The sequence below is a fragment of the Rhinolophus hipposideros genome (genome assembly GCF_964194185.1).
Source record: "Rhinolophus hipposideros genome assembly, chromosome: 25".
NCBI classification, from domain to species: Eukaryota; Metazoa; Chordata; class Mammalia; order Chiroptera; family Rhinolophidae; genus Rhinolophus; species Rhinolophus hipposideros.
The window spans coordinates 25,285,203-25,303,419 of NC_138071.1; the positions used below are offsets into that span (position 1 = coordinate 25,285,203).

General features: G+C 35.5%; 1 protein-coding gene across 1 annotated transcript in view; it reads left to right on the forward strand.

Annotated features, from left to right (window-relative positions):
• The window catches only part of CNTNAP2 (contactin associated protein 2), a 1,518,236-nt gene that overhangs the window by 923,217 nt on the left and 576,802 nt on the right, over positions 1–18,217 (forward strand). The window contains exon 11 of the mRNA XM_081038748.1: positions 14,296–14,402. Coding sequence (XP_080894874.1) covers positions 14,296–14,402 — 107 coding nt within the window. The remainder of the gene's footprint in view (positions 1–14,295; positions 14,403–18,217) is intronic.

Here is an 18,217-nt window from a genome sequence, read left to right on the forward strand (position 1 = left end):
TTTCTGCTTCTTTATTTGATTGGCTAAATGCACCGACTTATTACTTTGGAGCAGAATTTTTGAGGGTTTCTATTATGGTGGTATATCCTGAGCTAGCCTCCATCATGACAAACCAGGAATGAAACCCAGATGCACAAATAAGGGACATGCTAAAGATTTCGCCTGCTTTCTAATATATACGTATTCAACGGAAACTTGTCACTCCACTTGAAAAAAAAAATGTTTATAAGTGAGATCTGCTTTGCAGTCGTGACAAAAACAACATTCAATTAAATCCTCAGTAGTGACTCAAGTTTAGGCTTGAGTAATTAATTTTGGGGATACATTTTTACTACTGAAAGATAAGTCCCTAAAAATCCATAGTTTATTAATTATCTGAAACACTGAGAAAGACTCAGCTGTTTTGACATAAATGATGGTGCCATAATAACTTAGAATAAAAGTAGGATCAAGAAATTCTAACCAGAAGCAAATTATGGGCTATCAATTTTTCTATAGGGCAATCAGGCCACTTTTAAGTAAGATAATAAATCCGAAGAAATGAGCTGTTTGTAATTAAAATTAAGCTGCAAAATCATTTCACGACCATTTATAAAGTCGAGTGTCTATTAATAAAAGTTAGATTTTCACTGTTATTTTATTACCTTCTTTAAAATTATTTCCATTTCAGATGAATTATTTCCTTGAAAGTGGTCTGATTTGGGGGGGATCCTGAAATTTCATTATTCTTGGTTTGAGAAAACTGTAAATGTCTCCATCATTTTCACCCCTTCACCCTGTACTCTTAAATGTTGAGTGAAGGGTTTTGCTGGCTCCTTGTTGTTTGACTTACCATCCTTTTTTCCCCCTTTTTCTAGTGAACAGACGAATAGTAGAATAGTGAGTTCATAGTAACAACTTTATAATGTTGTTATAAATCACTTTACAATAGATATCCTTGGGAGAACAGTGATGACAGTTATCCTGCTGGCAAATCCTTGGTGCGGTCTTGATTTCTAAACTTAAAACTAGAATTAGAGCTCGAATGCCTAATTGGGAAACAGCAGCATGTAAGTGGATCTAGAGTTAACTTCTAGAAATGTGAACAGCATAGCATCTGTCCAACACTTAAGGCCATTATTGGTCACATATGAAAAGAATTCCAATAACTCGTACTTCTCCCAGTTGTGCTCTTAAAGTTCTCTTAAAGTTCTAGCAACGATAGATTCCTGACGTGTACAATTCACCAAGCTGGTCCAAGACGTCCTACCTGTCCTTGCCCATGCTCTTCTCATATCCAGGAGTGCCTCCTTCGTTCTTAGCTCTTACCCATCTTGCAAGCAGCTCAAGCCTCATGTCCACAGGGCTTGCATGAAGCTTAGCTGCCCCAGCACCCCCATGCACCCTGTGAATAACCACCCTGCATCCTCCAAAGCATTCTGTCCATGAATTCACATTAACACCATCTTCCCTTAGAATCCTCAGTGCTTCCTAGATGCGTGGAACATAATAGGAGCTCAGTAAGTATTCTTTCCATTTACAAACAAGGTATCAAGTGTCGCCCAGTTCTCCTTAGTTATTTTTTTCAGTAAACCTTAAAGACATCCCTTTGGAAAGCATTTCATTTTCCAACCCTTGATAATGTTAATCAATTTACTTATACTGCTGATTTCACTTTTGGGGGATAAAATGGAAATTCTCAATTAGTCCTACAGATAATAGTATATTCAATTCCATACAAAGACAAATAGGACAATCTTTAGCAGGTTAGTTTGGAACAAGATCCAATTAATGAGATAGTTGTTCTGTACCCTGCTTTCCAGGATTTCTAAAAACGAGTTCAAGTCCTTAAATGAGAATAAATTTGAAATGAGTTCTTTCTACACTCTTGCATATCCAAGTGTGAACATAAACAGTAATGACAGTGGGTAATCAAATGGAGATTGTCTGCTAGTAAACATACCAAGAGGAGAAGTCACACCAGTGAGCGTATTTCTTTTGAAAGTGTTAAGAATACAAAAATAATTGTAAGATTCTATATGAATTGACACATGGTTAAATTGGTTACGTTCAATCTTTTACTAAAACTAATGATGAAAGAACTAATGTGCAAACCATCTCCCAAAATTTATTGACATTTATGAGATCAGATTTGTGCACTGGACTCCTCTATCTTTTTTAAAAAAATGGGAAAAAGAAACAAGTGTGAACACTAGAAGACAAGAATTAAGGCTATTAATCTGAGAATTATATCTCTGGTGATAGCAACTTGTGAGACCTTTAGAAAGCGTTTAGTATGTTTGGCCATAATTATATGCATCTCTGAAGGAAGTGTTAAGAACAGTTTTTTGTTTTTTGTTTTTTAACTGTTTACAACCTGTACGTTCTTTGATTTCTTTTGTTCTGGAGCATCTATAATAGACGAGAAGTTCCTTGCACTGTTCCCTTTGATTCAATAATTCATCAACATGCATTTATTGAGGAGCTTCTATGTCTCAGGTGCTGACCTAGCTCTTACAGAGATAACTTACCTAAAGAAGAATCTGGTTGAGGTACAGTAGAATCATTACAGGATAGAACAAAACCACATGGCATGAGACTGTTAATCCAGTATTCCCTGGCCTCCTAAAGGGTAACTGCCTGCTTTCATTCAAACGTTTTCAAATCCTCCGTCTCCCTTAGCATATTCATAGGTCTCTTTTCTTTACTCCTCTGAGAGCCAAAATCTACAACCCTTTTGCAAACAATATCTGTAACAAACTGCCTGATAGAGAGATTTCTAACCAGTTTAATTTACAAGAAACATTGCCTTCCAAAGAGACTGGCATGTTTTCCAGAAATAATAAGTTGAACAGTATAGATAATAACAAAACTGTAGCAATTGTTTAAATCATCTACCACACTATTTGTTTTGAATCAGCTATAAAAATAATGTCAGATATGTTCATTTTAATTTCTTCATTGTACAAATACTAAAACTCTGCATAAATGCAATATACCTCTTTGGACCCAACATTAAAAAAAGAAAAGTAAGAGAGCCAGACATTGGAGAGAATGTGTCCAGATAAAAGGCATTCAAATTGTTTTGAGATAATAAATACATGTTTTGCTTATTTGGTTGTTGTTGTTTTTTTTGTAGGGAAGTAAGAATTATTTATCTGTATATTATATGCTTCCCCAAAATTTTCAGTTTGCAACTATGATTCTCCATTGTAACTTAGGAAAACGATGTAGTATTTTAAAAATACCTGGCAGACATTTTTGCCCAAGTTCTGACTATGCCATAAATATGCACCGTGACCTTGGATGTATTTAATTTTACTGAATTTCCAGTTTTCAGTTCCTTCATCTGTAAAATAAAGAGATTCAACAAGGAGTTCAATAGTTCTTCCTAGCCATAAACTTTTACTTTTCTATTTCAGTGATTTGACTTTTCTTTCAACCCAGAAGTAAACAGATATGAATTTTAGAATGGAAAAAAAAAAAAACATGAAAAAAAAAGGAAACAGCAAACACACACATACACATACGTATTATCAAAATGTCATGTCATCATAACCTTAATAGTTTAACTTAAGGTTTGAAACAAAAATTAAAAGATCTTCAATAATATTAGTGGAATTGGATGTAACAGTATATATCTGCATAAACAATCCACATGGCAAACAGGCTTCATTGTAATCATTCTCTCCAATGTATGTTTTATTTGAGGTTTTCTGCTGTCTACAGCTCTTTTAAATTATAATGGTGACAGTAGTCCCTCCTAAAGATTATATATATATATGCATGACTACTTTATTCCTTTTTTCATTTTTATTTTTTCCTTGAAAATAAAGTTTATTGGGGTGGCAGTTGTTAGTCAAGTTACATAGATTTCAGGTGTACAATTCTGTAATACATTATCTATGTCTCACATTGTGTGTTCACCACCCAGAGTCAGTTCTCTTTCCATCACCATATATTTGATCCCCCTTTACCCTCATCTCCCACCCATCCTCCCCCATTAGCCTCTGGTAACCCCTAAACTATTGTCTGTGTCTATGAGTTTTTGTTCTTTCAGTTGTTTGCCTTGTTCTTTTGTTGTTTTAAATTTATATACCATGTATCAGTGAAATCATATGGTTCTCTACTTTCTCTGTCTGACTTATTTCGCTTAGCATTATAATCTCAAGATCCACCAATGTTGTCACAAATAGTCCTATTTCATCTTTTCTTACAGCCGAATAGTATTCCATGGTGTATATGTACCACAACTTCTTTATCCATTCGTCTATTAAAGGGCATTTTGGTTGTTTCCAGGTCTTGGCCACCGTAAACAAAGCTGCAATGAGCATTGGAGCACACGTGTCTTTATGGATAAATGTTTTCAGATTTTTTGGGTACATACCCAGGAGATGGATTGCTGGATCATATGGTAAATCTATTCATATTTTTTTGCGGAACCTCCACACTGCCTTCCATAGCGGCTGCACCAGTCTGCATTCCCACCAACAGTGTATAAGGGTTCCTTTTTCTCCACAGCCTCTCCAACACCTGTTACTATTTGTCTTGTTGATGAAAGCCATTCTGACTGGGGTGAGGTGATATCTCACTGTGGTTTTTATTTGCATTTCTCTGATGATTAGTGATGTGAGCATTTTTTCATATGTCTATTGGCCATTTATATGTCCTCTTTGGAGAAATGTCTATCAGGTCCTAGGCCAATTTTTCAATTGGTTTTTTTTTTGTGGTTTTATTTTTTTTGTTGTTGTTTTTGGTTTTTGTTGGGTTGTATGAGTTCCTTGTATATTTTGGATATGAGCCCCTTATCGGAGGCACTGTTTGCAAAAATCTTCTCCCATTCAGTTGGTTGCCTCTTTATTTTGTCGATGGTTTCTTTTGCTGTGCAGAAGCTTTTCAGTTTGATATAGTCCCCTTCATTTATTTTAGCTTTTACTTCCCTTGCCTTTGGAGTCAAATTCATAAAATGCTCTTTGAACCCAAGTTCCATAAGTTTAGTACTTATGTTTTCTTCTATGCAGTTTATTGTGTCAGGTCTTATGCTTAAGTTTTTGACCCATTTTGAATTAATTTTGGTACATGGTGACAGATAGCAGTCCAGTTTCATTCTTTTCCACATGGTTTTCCAGTTCTGTGAGCACCATTTATTGAAGAGGCTGTCTTTTCTCTACTGTATGTTTTTGCTTCTTTTTCAAAAATTATCTGTCCATATTTATGTGGGTTTTTTTCTTAGTTCTCAATTCTATTCCATTGGTCTATGTGTCTGTTTTTCTGCCAATTCCATGCTGTTTTGATTATTGTAGCCCTGTAGTACAAGCTAAAGTCAGGGAGTGTGATACCTCCAGCATTGTTCTTTTTTTTTTTAGGATTGCTTTGGCTATTTGGGGTCTTTTGTGATTCCATACAAATCTGATGATTTTTTTGTTCTATTTCTTTTAAAAATGCCATTGGGATTTTGATGGGGATTGCAATGAATCTGTATATTGCTTTGGGTAATATGGCCATTTTAACTATGTTGATTCTTCCAATCCATGAGCAGAGAATGTCTTTCAATTTCTTTGTGTCTTCAATTTCTTTAAAAATGTCTTATAGTTCAGAATATAGGTCTTTCACACCCTTGGTTAAGTTTATTGCTAGGTATGTTATTCTTTTTGTTGCAATTGCAAAAGGAATTGTTTTTATATTTCTTTTTCTGAGATTTCATTGTTAGTATATAGGAATCCAATGGACTATTGTACTTTGATTGGGTAGTTGGCAACTTTACTGTATTTGTTGATTGTTTGAATAGCTTTTTGGTGGAGTCTTTAGGGTTTTCTATATATAGCATCATGTCATCTGCAAAGAGTGACAATTTAACTTCTTTATTCCCAATTTGGATGCCTTTTATTTCTTTCTCTTGTCTGATTGCTCTGGCAAGGACTTCCAACACTATATTGAAAAGCAGAGGTGATAGGGGACAGCTCTGTCATGTTCCTGAACATAGAGCAAAGGGCTTCAGTTTTTCACCGTTAATTATGAAATTACCTGAGGGTTTGTCATATATGGCCTTTATTACGTTAAGGTATTTTCCTTCTACACCTATTTTATTAAGTGTTTTAATCATAAATGGATGTTGTATCTTGTCAAACGTTATTCTTGTAGGGATGTTTGAGTTCATTTCTAGACTGCTGACTTTTTAAACAATTTAAAACACTGTCTGCACGGTAAACAAATTGCTAAAGTCAAGCATAAAGCAGTGGGTTTATTGCCAATGTCTGAGCAGACCCAAATCCTTCTGGCTGTTTTATTGTAACATTTATTGGATCCTCTGGTTTGACAGGGTCAGTTCTAGTTTTCAAAGTCTTGGACCAAATGTCTACATGTCTTAGGAAAGTCCCTGCATTCTATATTCCAAAGTCAGGGGAGACTTCATTGAACAAATTATATAATAATGGAATTTTCTTTGGTTCAATTTTTTACTGATTACTGTGATTATTATTTTGAGAGAGGGGAGGGGCAAAGGTTATTGAATCTCCTGGATACAAGGTCAACTTTGAATAGACAGTTTTTAAAAATTAGCTATTAATATATCCACCGTGTGTGTGTGCGCGCGCGCGCTTTGCCATATTGATATCTAGAAAACAAAGATCTATTCTATCTTCTGCTTTAGGAGAATATATGTTCTTTAATGAATTCTGTGTAGGCCAGTAGGAGACATTTGTGTCTCCCTATTTTTTAGAATACTGGTGTCAAGAGGTATAATACTTTCTAAACCTGATCACATTGAAAATAGGACATTTTAAATGTTCTTCATTAGTGAATATTTGGATTATCAGAATTCAGTGATGCCTAGCTAGTGGGATGTTTTTAGTTTGATTTTAGAATTGTAAAAAGTAGTGAACCAATTAAAAAAGACATTGCATTTCATATAGTGTAATGTGAACTTTTTGTGCAAATTTTTCTCATTTGTTAAACTTATGTCAGTTATTTTTTCAAAAATAATGATGATAGCTTGTTTGCCTTTGGAAGCATAAACTGTAAAATAATTAAACTATTGTTTTCATGGTAATTTTACTAATACTATAACTTTCTTTAAAATATTCAGTCATCCTAATCTAATGAAAATACCATTTTATAGTTTTCTATAAAAGTTACTCATACTATTCCTTTCCTTAATAAAAGAAACCTGTGAATTTATGGGGTTTTATTTTTGTATTAACTATTCTTTTTGATTCTTTGGGCATTTTTTAATATATTGATTAATTTGTCAATGATGGTATATTATCTTAATTCTCTACTAATATGTTTCGTGTTAGGCACATAGAGAGACCTGACATGCTAATTACATTTTGACAACGAAATGCAATGCCTTGAGGGTTTTGTTTCCTTTAGTCTTTGTTTCTCCAGAGTTGGTTTTAGAGTGTCTTGACGGGAACAGGTGACTGACTGATTCCTGTTGCTTATGTAGGTTAAAAACAGTTCGACCTGGAGACAGTTGAAGAAACTAGTGCTGTCACAGGTCCCTCAAATCCTATGAATCTGTGATCTCTTAAAAGATGTTTTAATCATAAAATAATGGGGGAATATACTGTAAAACTGTAAGTCAGACTAAATTAACAAAATCCTATAAAATGAATTCATTTTTTTATAATAGAAGTGATTTTTAAGGTGCTTATATGGGAAGGCTAACATGAATGATTGACGTAGTTTGTGTAGAACTGTGTAATTGTGCTCATGTAGACCGAGGATGCTTGATTACTTATTATTGGAAAATCGGGGTATAATGTAGGATGTATAGGCACTATCTCTGTGTTTAAATGTTTCCATAAATAAATGCGTGTTGGAGGAGCATTGTCAATATAACAGTAGCTTTTCTGGGTATACAACTAACAAATTAAGTCATGTAGAAACGAAATACTAGATTCGTTGCTGGAATTATAATGACTTCTCTATATGATTTCAGTTTGACCAGAAGAAATAGAAGGTAACGATATACAGTCCGTAGAGAGTATGCCCTCAGCTAAAATTGAAATCTAATTAGTGTGGGAATAAAAGGACGAAAATATCGTTGACATCAATACTGAAAGTAATGCAAAGGAAACTCCACCATGATTGTGCAAATAGCTCTGAGGGCCAAGAGTATGAAAAAATAGCATTTAAGAAATCAAACTTTCGAAATGAATTTCTTGTCTTGATAAGCAAAAGTAAAATTGGGAGGCAAAATGAAGGGAAAAATCACAAATTCTGGAGGTAACTTATGCTGGATGGTAATTTATAAATCACTTTAAATGATTTTCCAATTGTTCACAAAATAACCTATAAGTAACCTAAAGGTTTCCTTTCTAAAGTTTTGAACGAGGCATATTTAATATCCAGGTATAAAATGTGTACTAATCTAAAAAGAAATTAAGTATCCTACCGTGTTTCCCCAAAAATAAGACCTAGACAGGCAATCAGCTCTAATGTGTCTTTTGGAGCAAAAATTAATATAGGACCCGGTTTTGTATTGTATTATATTATATTATATTATATTATATATGTTATATAAGACCCCGTCTTATAGTAAAATAAGACGGGGTCTTATATTAATTTTTGAGGTCTACAGTCAAGTTCTGAAATATTAAACCTACTGAATGAGATTAGGAGATTATTATATTGTCACTCTGAATGAATCATATCAAAATGGTAGGAGGGACTATGAAAAAAAGTACAGTCTCAGAAGATGTCTACATAAGTCAAGTTTGCCCTTCCTACATGCTGTCTCCCCTCTGTGTTCTCTTTTTGGGCCGTGTCTCCTCTTGGTGTCTCATTCTTTGAGATCCTGCCACAGAGAACTGGAATGTTCTAGAGCCTTTCATTCAAACTGTGATCCTTCTGACCAGCTGCATGAGCATCACTGGGGAGCTTGTTAGAGTCACATGATGTCAGGACTCCATCCCAGACCAAAAGAATAAGAATCATCATTTTAACAAGATCTTCCGGTGGTTCCTAAGCACGTAGAATGTTGAGAACCACAGCTTCTGTGTCCCAGTAGCTCAGGATATTGGTGTGTAGCTCAGCAAGCTGTTCTGATAAACCTCCCCTGTTAATTGTTATTTGGCATTGTGAGAGTATATTTCTCATGTCAGGGTGCTGACGACACTCTGGTTTCTATGTTGGGTTCTACAAAACCACATGTATAAAGGCAACACAACGATTGAATTTGGATTTTATTTAAAACTATTTATTTTAACTTTTAAACACTGTTGAGAAAAAAAATAAAACCCTTTCACCATGCTTGGAAGGCAACAAATACATTCAGTTACGCTGTCAGGTCAACATTTTTTGGATTCAGAATAAATGTTCCTGTCTATCTCTGTTTAATGACGTAGTACCTTATCCACAGACTGCAAAGTAAACTGCTGCAAACAAATAAAGCTGGTACTGCTTGCAGTTGCTTACATCTGAACACCAGTTTTTCAATGCTTTGCAATTAAAAGCAAGCGTAGAAATAAAAGAGACACTCTGGGTAAAATAAAACCGCAACTGCCTTTCATAACCCTGGACGGAATTGTTGCATCCAACCAGCCATTCTGCCCATACTGATTGGTTCTGTAGTAAATTGTTACACATTTGAACTTTCAAATGTGGCTTTTGTTGGTTTTATGTATTGGGGTACACATAATTTTCGTGTTAAAAAGTGCATTTTGATTCTAAAGCATTTTGCAAAGTATTGCCGCACTGAAAGGATGATTGCAGTTGGCAGAGTTTCTGATGCCATGGTGAACTGGGAACAGAGTTAATTTGATGCATCGTTTCTCCTGGAGCCCTTTGATCACAACAAATTGACACCTGCCAACCTCCCCATATGTTCCTGATCCAGGTCAAGTAGTTCGCAGGTAGCAGGAGGAGAGGCATTTTGATTCATTTTTTATGTGAATCAAACTTGCAAGCTAGGCCACGCTATGAAACAAATTATACATTTCCTGGGACGTACTAAAATAATTAGTCTACTAATGCATGCGTCCAGAGTTAAGACTTAAATGATACATGAAAATAATAAAAGAACCAGTTCCACTGAAACTACTTCAGTTCCTTGGCATAACATTCTAGCATTGAATTCATCTATTCCTTAAGTCAGCCCGTCAGGAGGCATTTACGAGAGTGGGCGAAGTACCTTGTAATGCTAGGAATCATAAGATAAAAATCCTTAACTGGAGAGATTCACAATTTAAAAGAGACAAATGCTCCAACAAATAAGTACTAACCAATGTGATAATGGTATATTGGACATATGCAAATAGTTCTGTGAGAGTACAGGAGAAGAAAATATAACTAGGAAGAGGGAAGCTAGGTTAATCTATATTTTGTTTTGCTTATTAGTAAAACTTATTAGTTAGGACCATTAGTAACTGGTCCTAACATTTTTTTTTTAATATAGTGAGAAAATAATAGGATTTGAAATTACATTTAATGATTCAAGTTGATTTGGAAATAAACAGTTTTCACCATTGAGAATTAAAATGCCAGTAATCAGCGTTAGGATAATGTCCATTTTAAAAATGCAAATTACATGAAACAAATAATAAAAAAATAAAATATTAAAATCTCATTTAAATAAAAGATAACTTTTAAAGAAATCCTTAATACTGAATTTGAGAAGTAATAAGTTAATCTCGCTTGACAGGCATATGTTTCTTGTGAGTGTGTAAGTGTTCAGTAATCTTATTGTATTGAGATATGGATTTTCTACTTTGTACATTATTAAGAGCACATTTTGATTCCAACCTGGTTTTTCATTGCAACTCGGTACACTTCTGCACTGCTTTCCCTGAATTAATTGATAGAATGAGCTGATGTAAATTATTTTCACTATTAGGCTGAGCTAATATCACCCCAAAACAATTTAGGAAGTAAATATAGGCATATATGTACTGTTTTCCAAAATTAAGTATGAAGGATTTTTTTTTTTGGTTTGTTTTGTTTTTAGTTTTATACAATTTTGGAGTCTGTCCTGTTGTTTCCTCCCTTGATCTGGGGAATCAGGATGCTGGATATAAACTCCTTCTGCTGAGGCCCACACCTGGGAGCCTGCAGAGGGAAGCAGCTGTGGGAATGGACTGGAACAACCCAGAACCACCCACTCACTCCTCACAGACCTACCTTCTTGTCATTGCTTCCTCATGTACCCTGCTGGGGAAAGTTGTCAACATTTTTTAAAAATGCTGCAACTCCTCTTTTACTTCTTGAGTGAACAGCTCTAAACTTTATTAAACCCCTAACTTACATTTTACCCATAATTCTTCTAGTATCTAAATTTCTATAGCTTCTCCTAGCTCTTCGATGAGTCATCAAATTCTGCCTGGTATTGTGTTTTGCATGAATCTGATCCCCTTCCTCCACTAGGTTATATAAGGTTTTCATCTTTATAACACCTTGATAACACCGTGTCCAATACAACTGCCAAGTGCCTATTAAATGTAGAGGGTCAAAGTAGGGACATCAGCATCAGGGTGGCATGAAGCATTCCCTTTGTCCCCTCCCCACCTTTAAATTACAACCAGTAGGACAACCATATTACATTTACAATTTACAACCAGTACGACATAACCATAATTGATAGAATTAATCCATTCAATTAATCCATAACCCAACAAAGGATCCTCTCCACAGCATCCTTGGGGGGGTCCATCACTGCTCCCTTAGTTCCCATCCACCTACCTTTAGATATACAGATGTGTGGATCTCTCAGGCATCCCAGGACCCCCACCGTTAGTCCAACCACCATGGAAAACAATATGGACGTTCCTCAAAAAATTAAAAATAGATCTACCAAATAATCCAGCAATTCTACTCCTAGGTATATACCCAAAGGAAATGAAAAGAGGATTTTGGCAAGATATATGGACACCCATGTTTATCACAGCATGATTCACAAGAGTCTACATAGGGAAACAACCAAAGTGCCCGTCAGTGATGAATAGATAAAAAAGATGTAGTATATATACATACAATGGAATATTATTCATAATTGCACATTTAGCACATTATGCTACATGAGTTAAGTCAGACAGAGAAACACAAATACTGTGTGATATCACTCATGTGAAATCTAAAAAAAAATTAAGTCCTATCTGTAAAGAAAAAACAGTGAAATTATGGTTACCAGGGGATAGAAGGTGAGGGATAAGAATGATGGGGTGTGTTTAGGGGTACAGACTTGTAATGAGTAGTAAATAAGCCATAGAGATCTCATGCACACTATAATGAATATAATTAGTAATACTGTATTGTAATGATGTAACATGATAAAGATTGTTTCAAAGGCAATCAGATTATATATAACTGTATCAAAGTAGCACTCTGTACTTCTTAAACTTATAAATTGGAACATATCACATTCATCAAATGAAAATAAATAAAATAAATAAATTTTTAAAATAAAAGTTTTAAGTGGGAGTAAGTAAATAACAAGAGTGAATTTTCCACCCCCTCTGATGATAATCCAACATTATGCCTTTGAGTGCATTGTATTTTACACCAATAATGCTCTTCCTCTCACAGTCTTCTCTTAAAATCTTGTCCAGTCATTGAGGCTCAACCTAATCCTAATATCCTTTTGTTGTCCCCCAAATCTACGTAGGCTCCCTCATGTGAAATTCCGTGGTGCAGTTTGTCCCTGCATTACACCACTTTCCATTCCCACCTTGTATTATAGTGCTAGTGTATACAATGCACTTACTTTCCTAGGCTGGAAGCTCTTGAAAGGCAGTGAGTAGAATCTTATTCATCTTGTGTTTCTCACAGTGCTGTGTATATAACACGTGCTCAATAAATGTTAGTTCTCAACTAGAGTTTTGTAAGGAATTGTAAAGGAGCAGTATTTCTGTATAAGAATCGGAGCTTCTGTGCTTCACTGGGCTGTGCCCTGCTACTGTAGTTTTAGGCATGACTGATGGTAAATCAAGAACAGGATGGAAGGAGAACTGGCTCTGGGTGTTGAACACACAATGTGATCTATAGATGATGTATTACAGAATTGTACACTTGAAACCTATGTAACTTTATGAACCATCGTCACCCCAATAAACTAATTAAAAAAAAAATACCAGGATGGAGAAAGCCATCTCTGAGCCCAGTCCTGTGGAATTTTGCAGCAGGATGCTGCCCAGGCTTTATGGTTAAGGAGTTCCATGCAGGGTGGTTCTCTGTCAGTTCATTACGTAGCACTCACTGATTTAGATTCTGTTATTTTATTCTGGGCAGACTTTTCTATTTCAGAGAGTTTTCTATTAAAACCCAGAAATCTTCTGTGAATGCTGGTGCATAACAATTAATACCTTTGGTATCGGTGAGCATCTGAACCAGGATTATAAAGAATCAGTTTGTGGGGAAGTTGGAGAGAGAGGAATTGATGGGAGGGCTAAGGAGTTAGGACCAGGAGAAAGGAAAGAGTATATGCTGTTGAAACAGGAGTATTCCACAATACATTTCAACTTCACCATCGGAAGGGGACAGGCAAGCTCTTAAAATGTGTCCTGAAAGCTGTGGTCCACATAGTCTTAGGTCCCATTTACCATTTATTGACCCTCTATTTCCTACCTACTGATGATCTAGTTCTTGAATATTATCTCAAAACCTTAACATTGCTTATAAGGTAGGCATAATTACTCCTCCACTTTCCAAATGAGAAAATTATGATTCAGAAAGGTTAAATTGCCTGGTTACAGTTGACCATCTAGGAAATAGAAAGATTTGAACACAAAAGCTGGTTTTATTTCCCCTCTATGTTACGTATGCTTGCTGCCTTTTTAAGTAGGTGGCTTTTATTAGCCAGCTGGGCATAGGGGAAAATACAAGGAGGCGTAGAAATCTTTTCTTATAAGTCACTTATATTCTTAATGCTGTTGCCATGGCATTTTTTCAGAAACTCAAATTGCTGTGAGAAACTCAGTGTTACTCCTTTCTGACGTGGTATTGGCCTTGCGAGAGAATAGGACAGGAAATGTGATGGCTAATCCTCCATCTCTCACCAGGAGGAAATTTAGTTAGTGTCTTTGTTTTTGCACAAAAGGAAAACAAAATGAATCTGTAATATGCAAATGATTCCCTCAACCATTTGTTAATTTCTACTGTTTACTCAAAAATAGGAGACACCAGGCCTGTGATACATCATCTATTGTGCACTTGGCACCTCCATCATGAATCATATTAATCTGCTCAAACTAACAAGGATTAATTGCCTTGGTAAGGCAACCTGGCATTGAAATGATATATTGCCCAGACAGCTTGGAATTTGGCCACTCATAAATCTCATCTGTTTGTTGCTTTATTTCTGTTTGTCTCTTTCTCTGACAGATGTGTGCCCAATCACTGTGAGCATGGTGGGAAGTGCTCGCAAACGTGGGACAGCTTCAAATGTACTTGCGATGAGACGGGGTACAGTGGGGCCACCTGCCACAACTGTGAGTGCCAATTTATCTCACTTTAAACTTGTAATTGCACGAAAATCCCAGGTCTTCCACGATGCTTTAAAACTCAGCCACCTGCATCATCCACACACCAAAATCAATTGATTCTGAAGAACCCCGATATGTGTTGTTGTTTCACCAGAATAGTATTCTAGTTGTCAGAATATATCCTTTCATGCCTAATGAGTCACAAAGAAGGACCAATATTTTCAATGTTCCAGAAACACGTAGTGGAAATCGGAATGCTGACCTTGGATTTGACTCTAGGTGTCTCAGCTATGTCTGGCTGGATAGACTGCTGGGAAAATTGTTAGCGTGATCTCGGACTGGGTCCTCATATATCAGCTCATCAGAGAGGCAGAGTGTAATTTGAACATTGAGTTTCTGGGAAGCAGTCGTCTCATGCTCTGTCAACTATTTGGCTGCAGTTTTTTAAATCAGAACAAAATGAGTCAGAAAGTGAATGAAATCCATTGAAGTTGTACGTCTAAAATAAAAACACAGGAAGACAATGGTTTTCAATATTAAAAAGAAAAAGTAACATGCCAAGATGACTAGTCAACCACAAATGTGCCTTGTTTTACATAATAGCTTGACCCTGAAAAGGTAAATCAAAATTATGTTTTTAATTCAAAGAATATTTTTAAGTGAATGCTAACTCTATCACTGTAACATTAATTTTCCAAAGATGCATTGCTGTTTACAAAGCACTTTTGAAAACAGATTTGCCATAAAAGATAGAGTTGAAAGAAGGTCACCTGTTGTGGGCGTGTGCGCATGCGCGTGAGTGTGTGTGTGTGTGTGTGTACACATGTGCGTGAAGGAAGGAAGGGGAAGAGAAAGAGGAAGGGATTCAACATCCTTCAGTCTTCTCTCAATATTCTGAAAAACTGAAAATCTAATATCTAAACACTAATTATGCGGACTGCTTTCTCTTTATTTCACTTTTTAGGAAATAAGCAATATATTATCAGAGTAGTGTTCTGTGGACAGTAAAAATGCTATATAGTTCCTGAAGCCTTTTTATAGCACTATTTAGTCATATGCAGGCCTCAAAAAAGCTGTAGTCAGGCCTCAACTCAGAAATAATTTATTTTATGTACTTATTAATTTGTTTAGGAATATATTCAAAAACAGGAGACAAAAAGAACTTCTAGAAAAATTAACATTAATGGGAAGACACACAAGACAATAAAAACAGATAGAAACTTAGTAGATTCATCATTTATAAAGCACTTATATGCAGGTTTGTAAAAAAGTATTTTCATGAGTAAAGAACAAAAACAAAAGTGATATTGAAATTCATTAGAATAAAGGAGTTATGACTAAAATTGTTCCTTTCCAGTCACATCACAATGTTAACTTTCAGCATATGCTGTTCATTATATGATATATAATGTTTGAAGTAAGTAACTTTGATGAAACTAAGTACTTTCACTCTACCAGTATGATTTACATATTGTGCTATAAATACCACCTTTTAACTACAAGGGATCTTGTTTCTGAATATGGACATTCTAACAAAACACAAAGAGCAAGACATTGGTGGTGGTTACAATGGTTCCCTATCTCGCTGACCACTTTGATATTAAATAAAAAAGCAAATAATGATTTTCATAGCTGCTTCCTTCATGAAAATATACAGTAAAGAAAAAGATTTTTGAAGTATACGTGTTTTTTTTTTAATTTTTAGAAACACACTACTGGTTGAATAGTTGAGTTTTTTAAAGAGTAATAACTCCAAGTATTAAAAATTCCCTAAGTGTGTGTAGGTTTGACTCTAGTGCAAGCTTTAAGTGCAAAGGAGGAAAATCATATCCTCTTGGCTTCTCATTTCTACTCATTCCTTGTTCCATTTTTGTATCTATAACGGTAGAATCATCCATTTTAACAATGAGACCCGGATCTTTTGTTGTGTTCTCTAAATGAGGCCAAAATCTTGAAAGTCGAGTGTGTGACTAAGTAGAGGTTTACAAGACCGCAGTACATAATTCAAGAAAGGGTTGATTGGACACTATTTTCTTGTGAAAAATTATGCCTTGCATTTTGTTGATGGGTAAATGCTTCCTAATAAGCTGGAAGACTTGATATATCTTTTTCTTTGTTACTTCCACGGATGAGTTAAAAATTGGGAGCACATAATAATGCAGAAATATATAACATATGCCATTCAGTTGTATACAGAATGAACAATTTTGCATTTTTGCTTAGTGCCTGCACTGATAGCAAGAGCTCTGAGGTGAAAAGACACCAGCTTCTGTCTATAAAGGGTACACAGTTGTGTGCCCTTGCAGCAAGCCATTTGCCTTCTCTTGGACTCCTTTACTCCTCCGGTGACAAAATGGCTACTGAGGTCTCTTCAGTTCTAAAAGCCAATGAGCCAAGACTTCCGGTTGCTTATTCTGTCTTCTGTGGTGTTGAATTTTGATAGTATTATTAAGTATTTTACCTCATTATTTTTCTGCCGAGGACCAAGCATCCCTTTTGAAAGGGAGTTACGGTAATTTTATAATAGTACTACTTTAACAAGGTAAAGACTAGCTGACGAAAGTCCAAAGTTTAGTGTCACTAAATACTCAGTAGAGGTTCAAACAGTACAGTTAGGCTACAAAGTATTTCAGCATATTTTCTACGCTGGTCTGGGCTCGGTCAGGATGAGATAGCTATTTCTCAGATGACCCATGATCGTTCGGGCCAGAGCTTACGGCTCAAGATGGAACCTAGAAGGCATTTCTTGATAGGTCCCACTGCCTGAGCTTGAATTTGGCACTTAAACTCTTTGAGCTTCAGTGTTCTCCTGTGTGCAATGGGGATAGTCACAGGCCCCTCCTCCCCCCGTAAAGCTATTGTAAGATTGAATGAGATGATTTATGAAAAGACACTGAGATGAGCTTTAGCATATGTTAGTACTCAATTCATTTTGCCATTTCATCCTTTTCAGAGTAATCACCCCTTCACTCTGAACTTCTATATCAATAATTGTCCGTATCACACAATTTGTCATTTAATTTCATGCTGCCAGTCATTGTTTGCTGTCATTTCTATGGCAGACTTGGGCGTGAAGTGAATCATTAATTGGTTTCCGTAGGTTTTCTTTCTTTCCTTCTTTTTTATTTTTTTTTATTTTTTTGCAGAAGAATTGAAAGTGATCTGGATATGTCCTAGACCTATATCCATTTGTTCATTTGTTAGTTTATACATGGTGAATTTATTTTCAAACAAAGTCTATGTAAGGTTTAGAGGATTGCCATTTACAAACCACTCACTCTCCAGAGGAGTCAGGATGTCTTCCTTTGGGTGAGGAAATTCCCACTGGGAACGCCAAAGATCCCAGATCTTTGGAAAGGGAAAGCCAGTTTTTCTTGTCCCCAAACTGAAGAGGCTAGTTAGTGACAAAATGTAAATACATTAAATGGTTTCAGTTTTGTACTTTTTAAATTCTTTTACGCTGATATTCCATTGTCAATGAATTTCTAAGCATTGATTAGTAGCATATTAGAACATAAATCATGACAAAGAGTACAATGAGCACATGAAATCATTTATTTGTTTTGTAATATTAACTTGTCCCTACTTTTCTCTTCCAAATGTATAAGAACGTGTCTTTCTTATGAGCAAATCTTCGTGTTTATAGCTACAGTCTTTTTCTCTCAGTTCTGTTATCTAGATGCGTTTCAATTGGTCTCCAAGCTTACTTTCCAATACTTTAAATGCTCTTTAGGATTGAATTATCATCTTATTATTTTCACATGTGTTTCTCACACTTCGTAATTATGGCTCAAATTTACATAAATTGAATTTTAAAAACC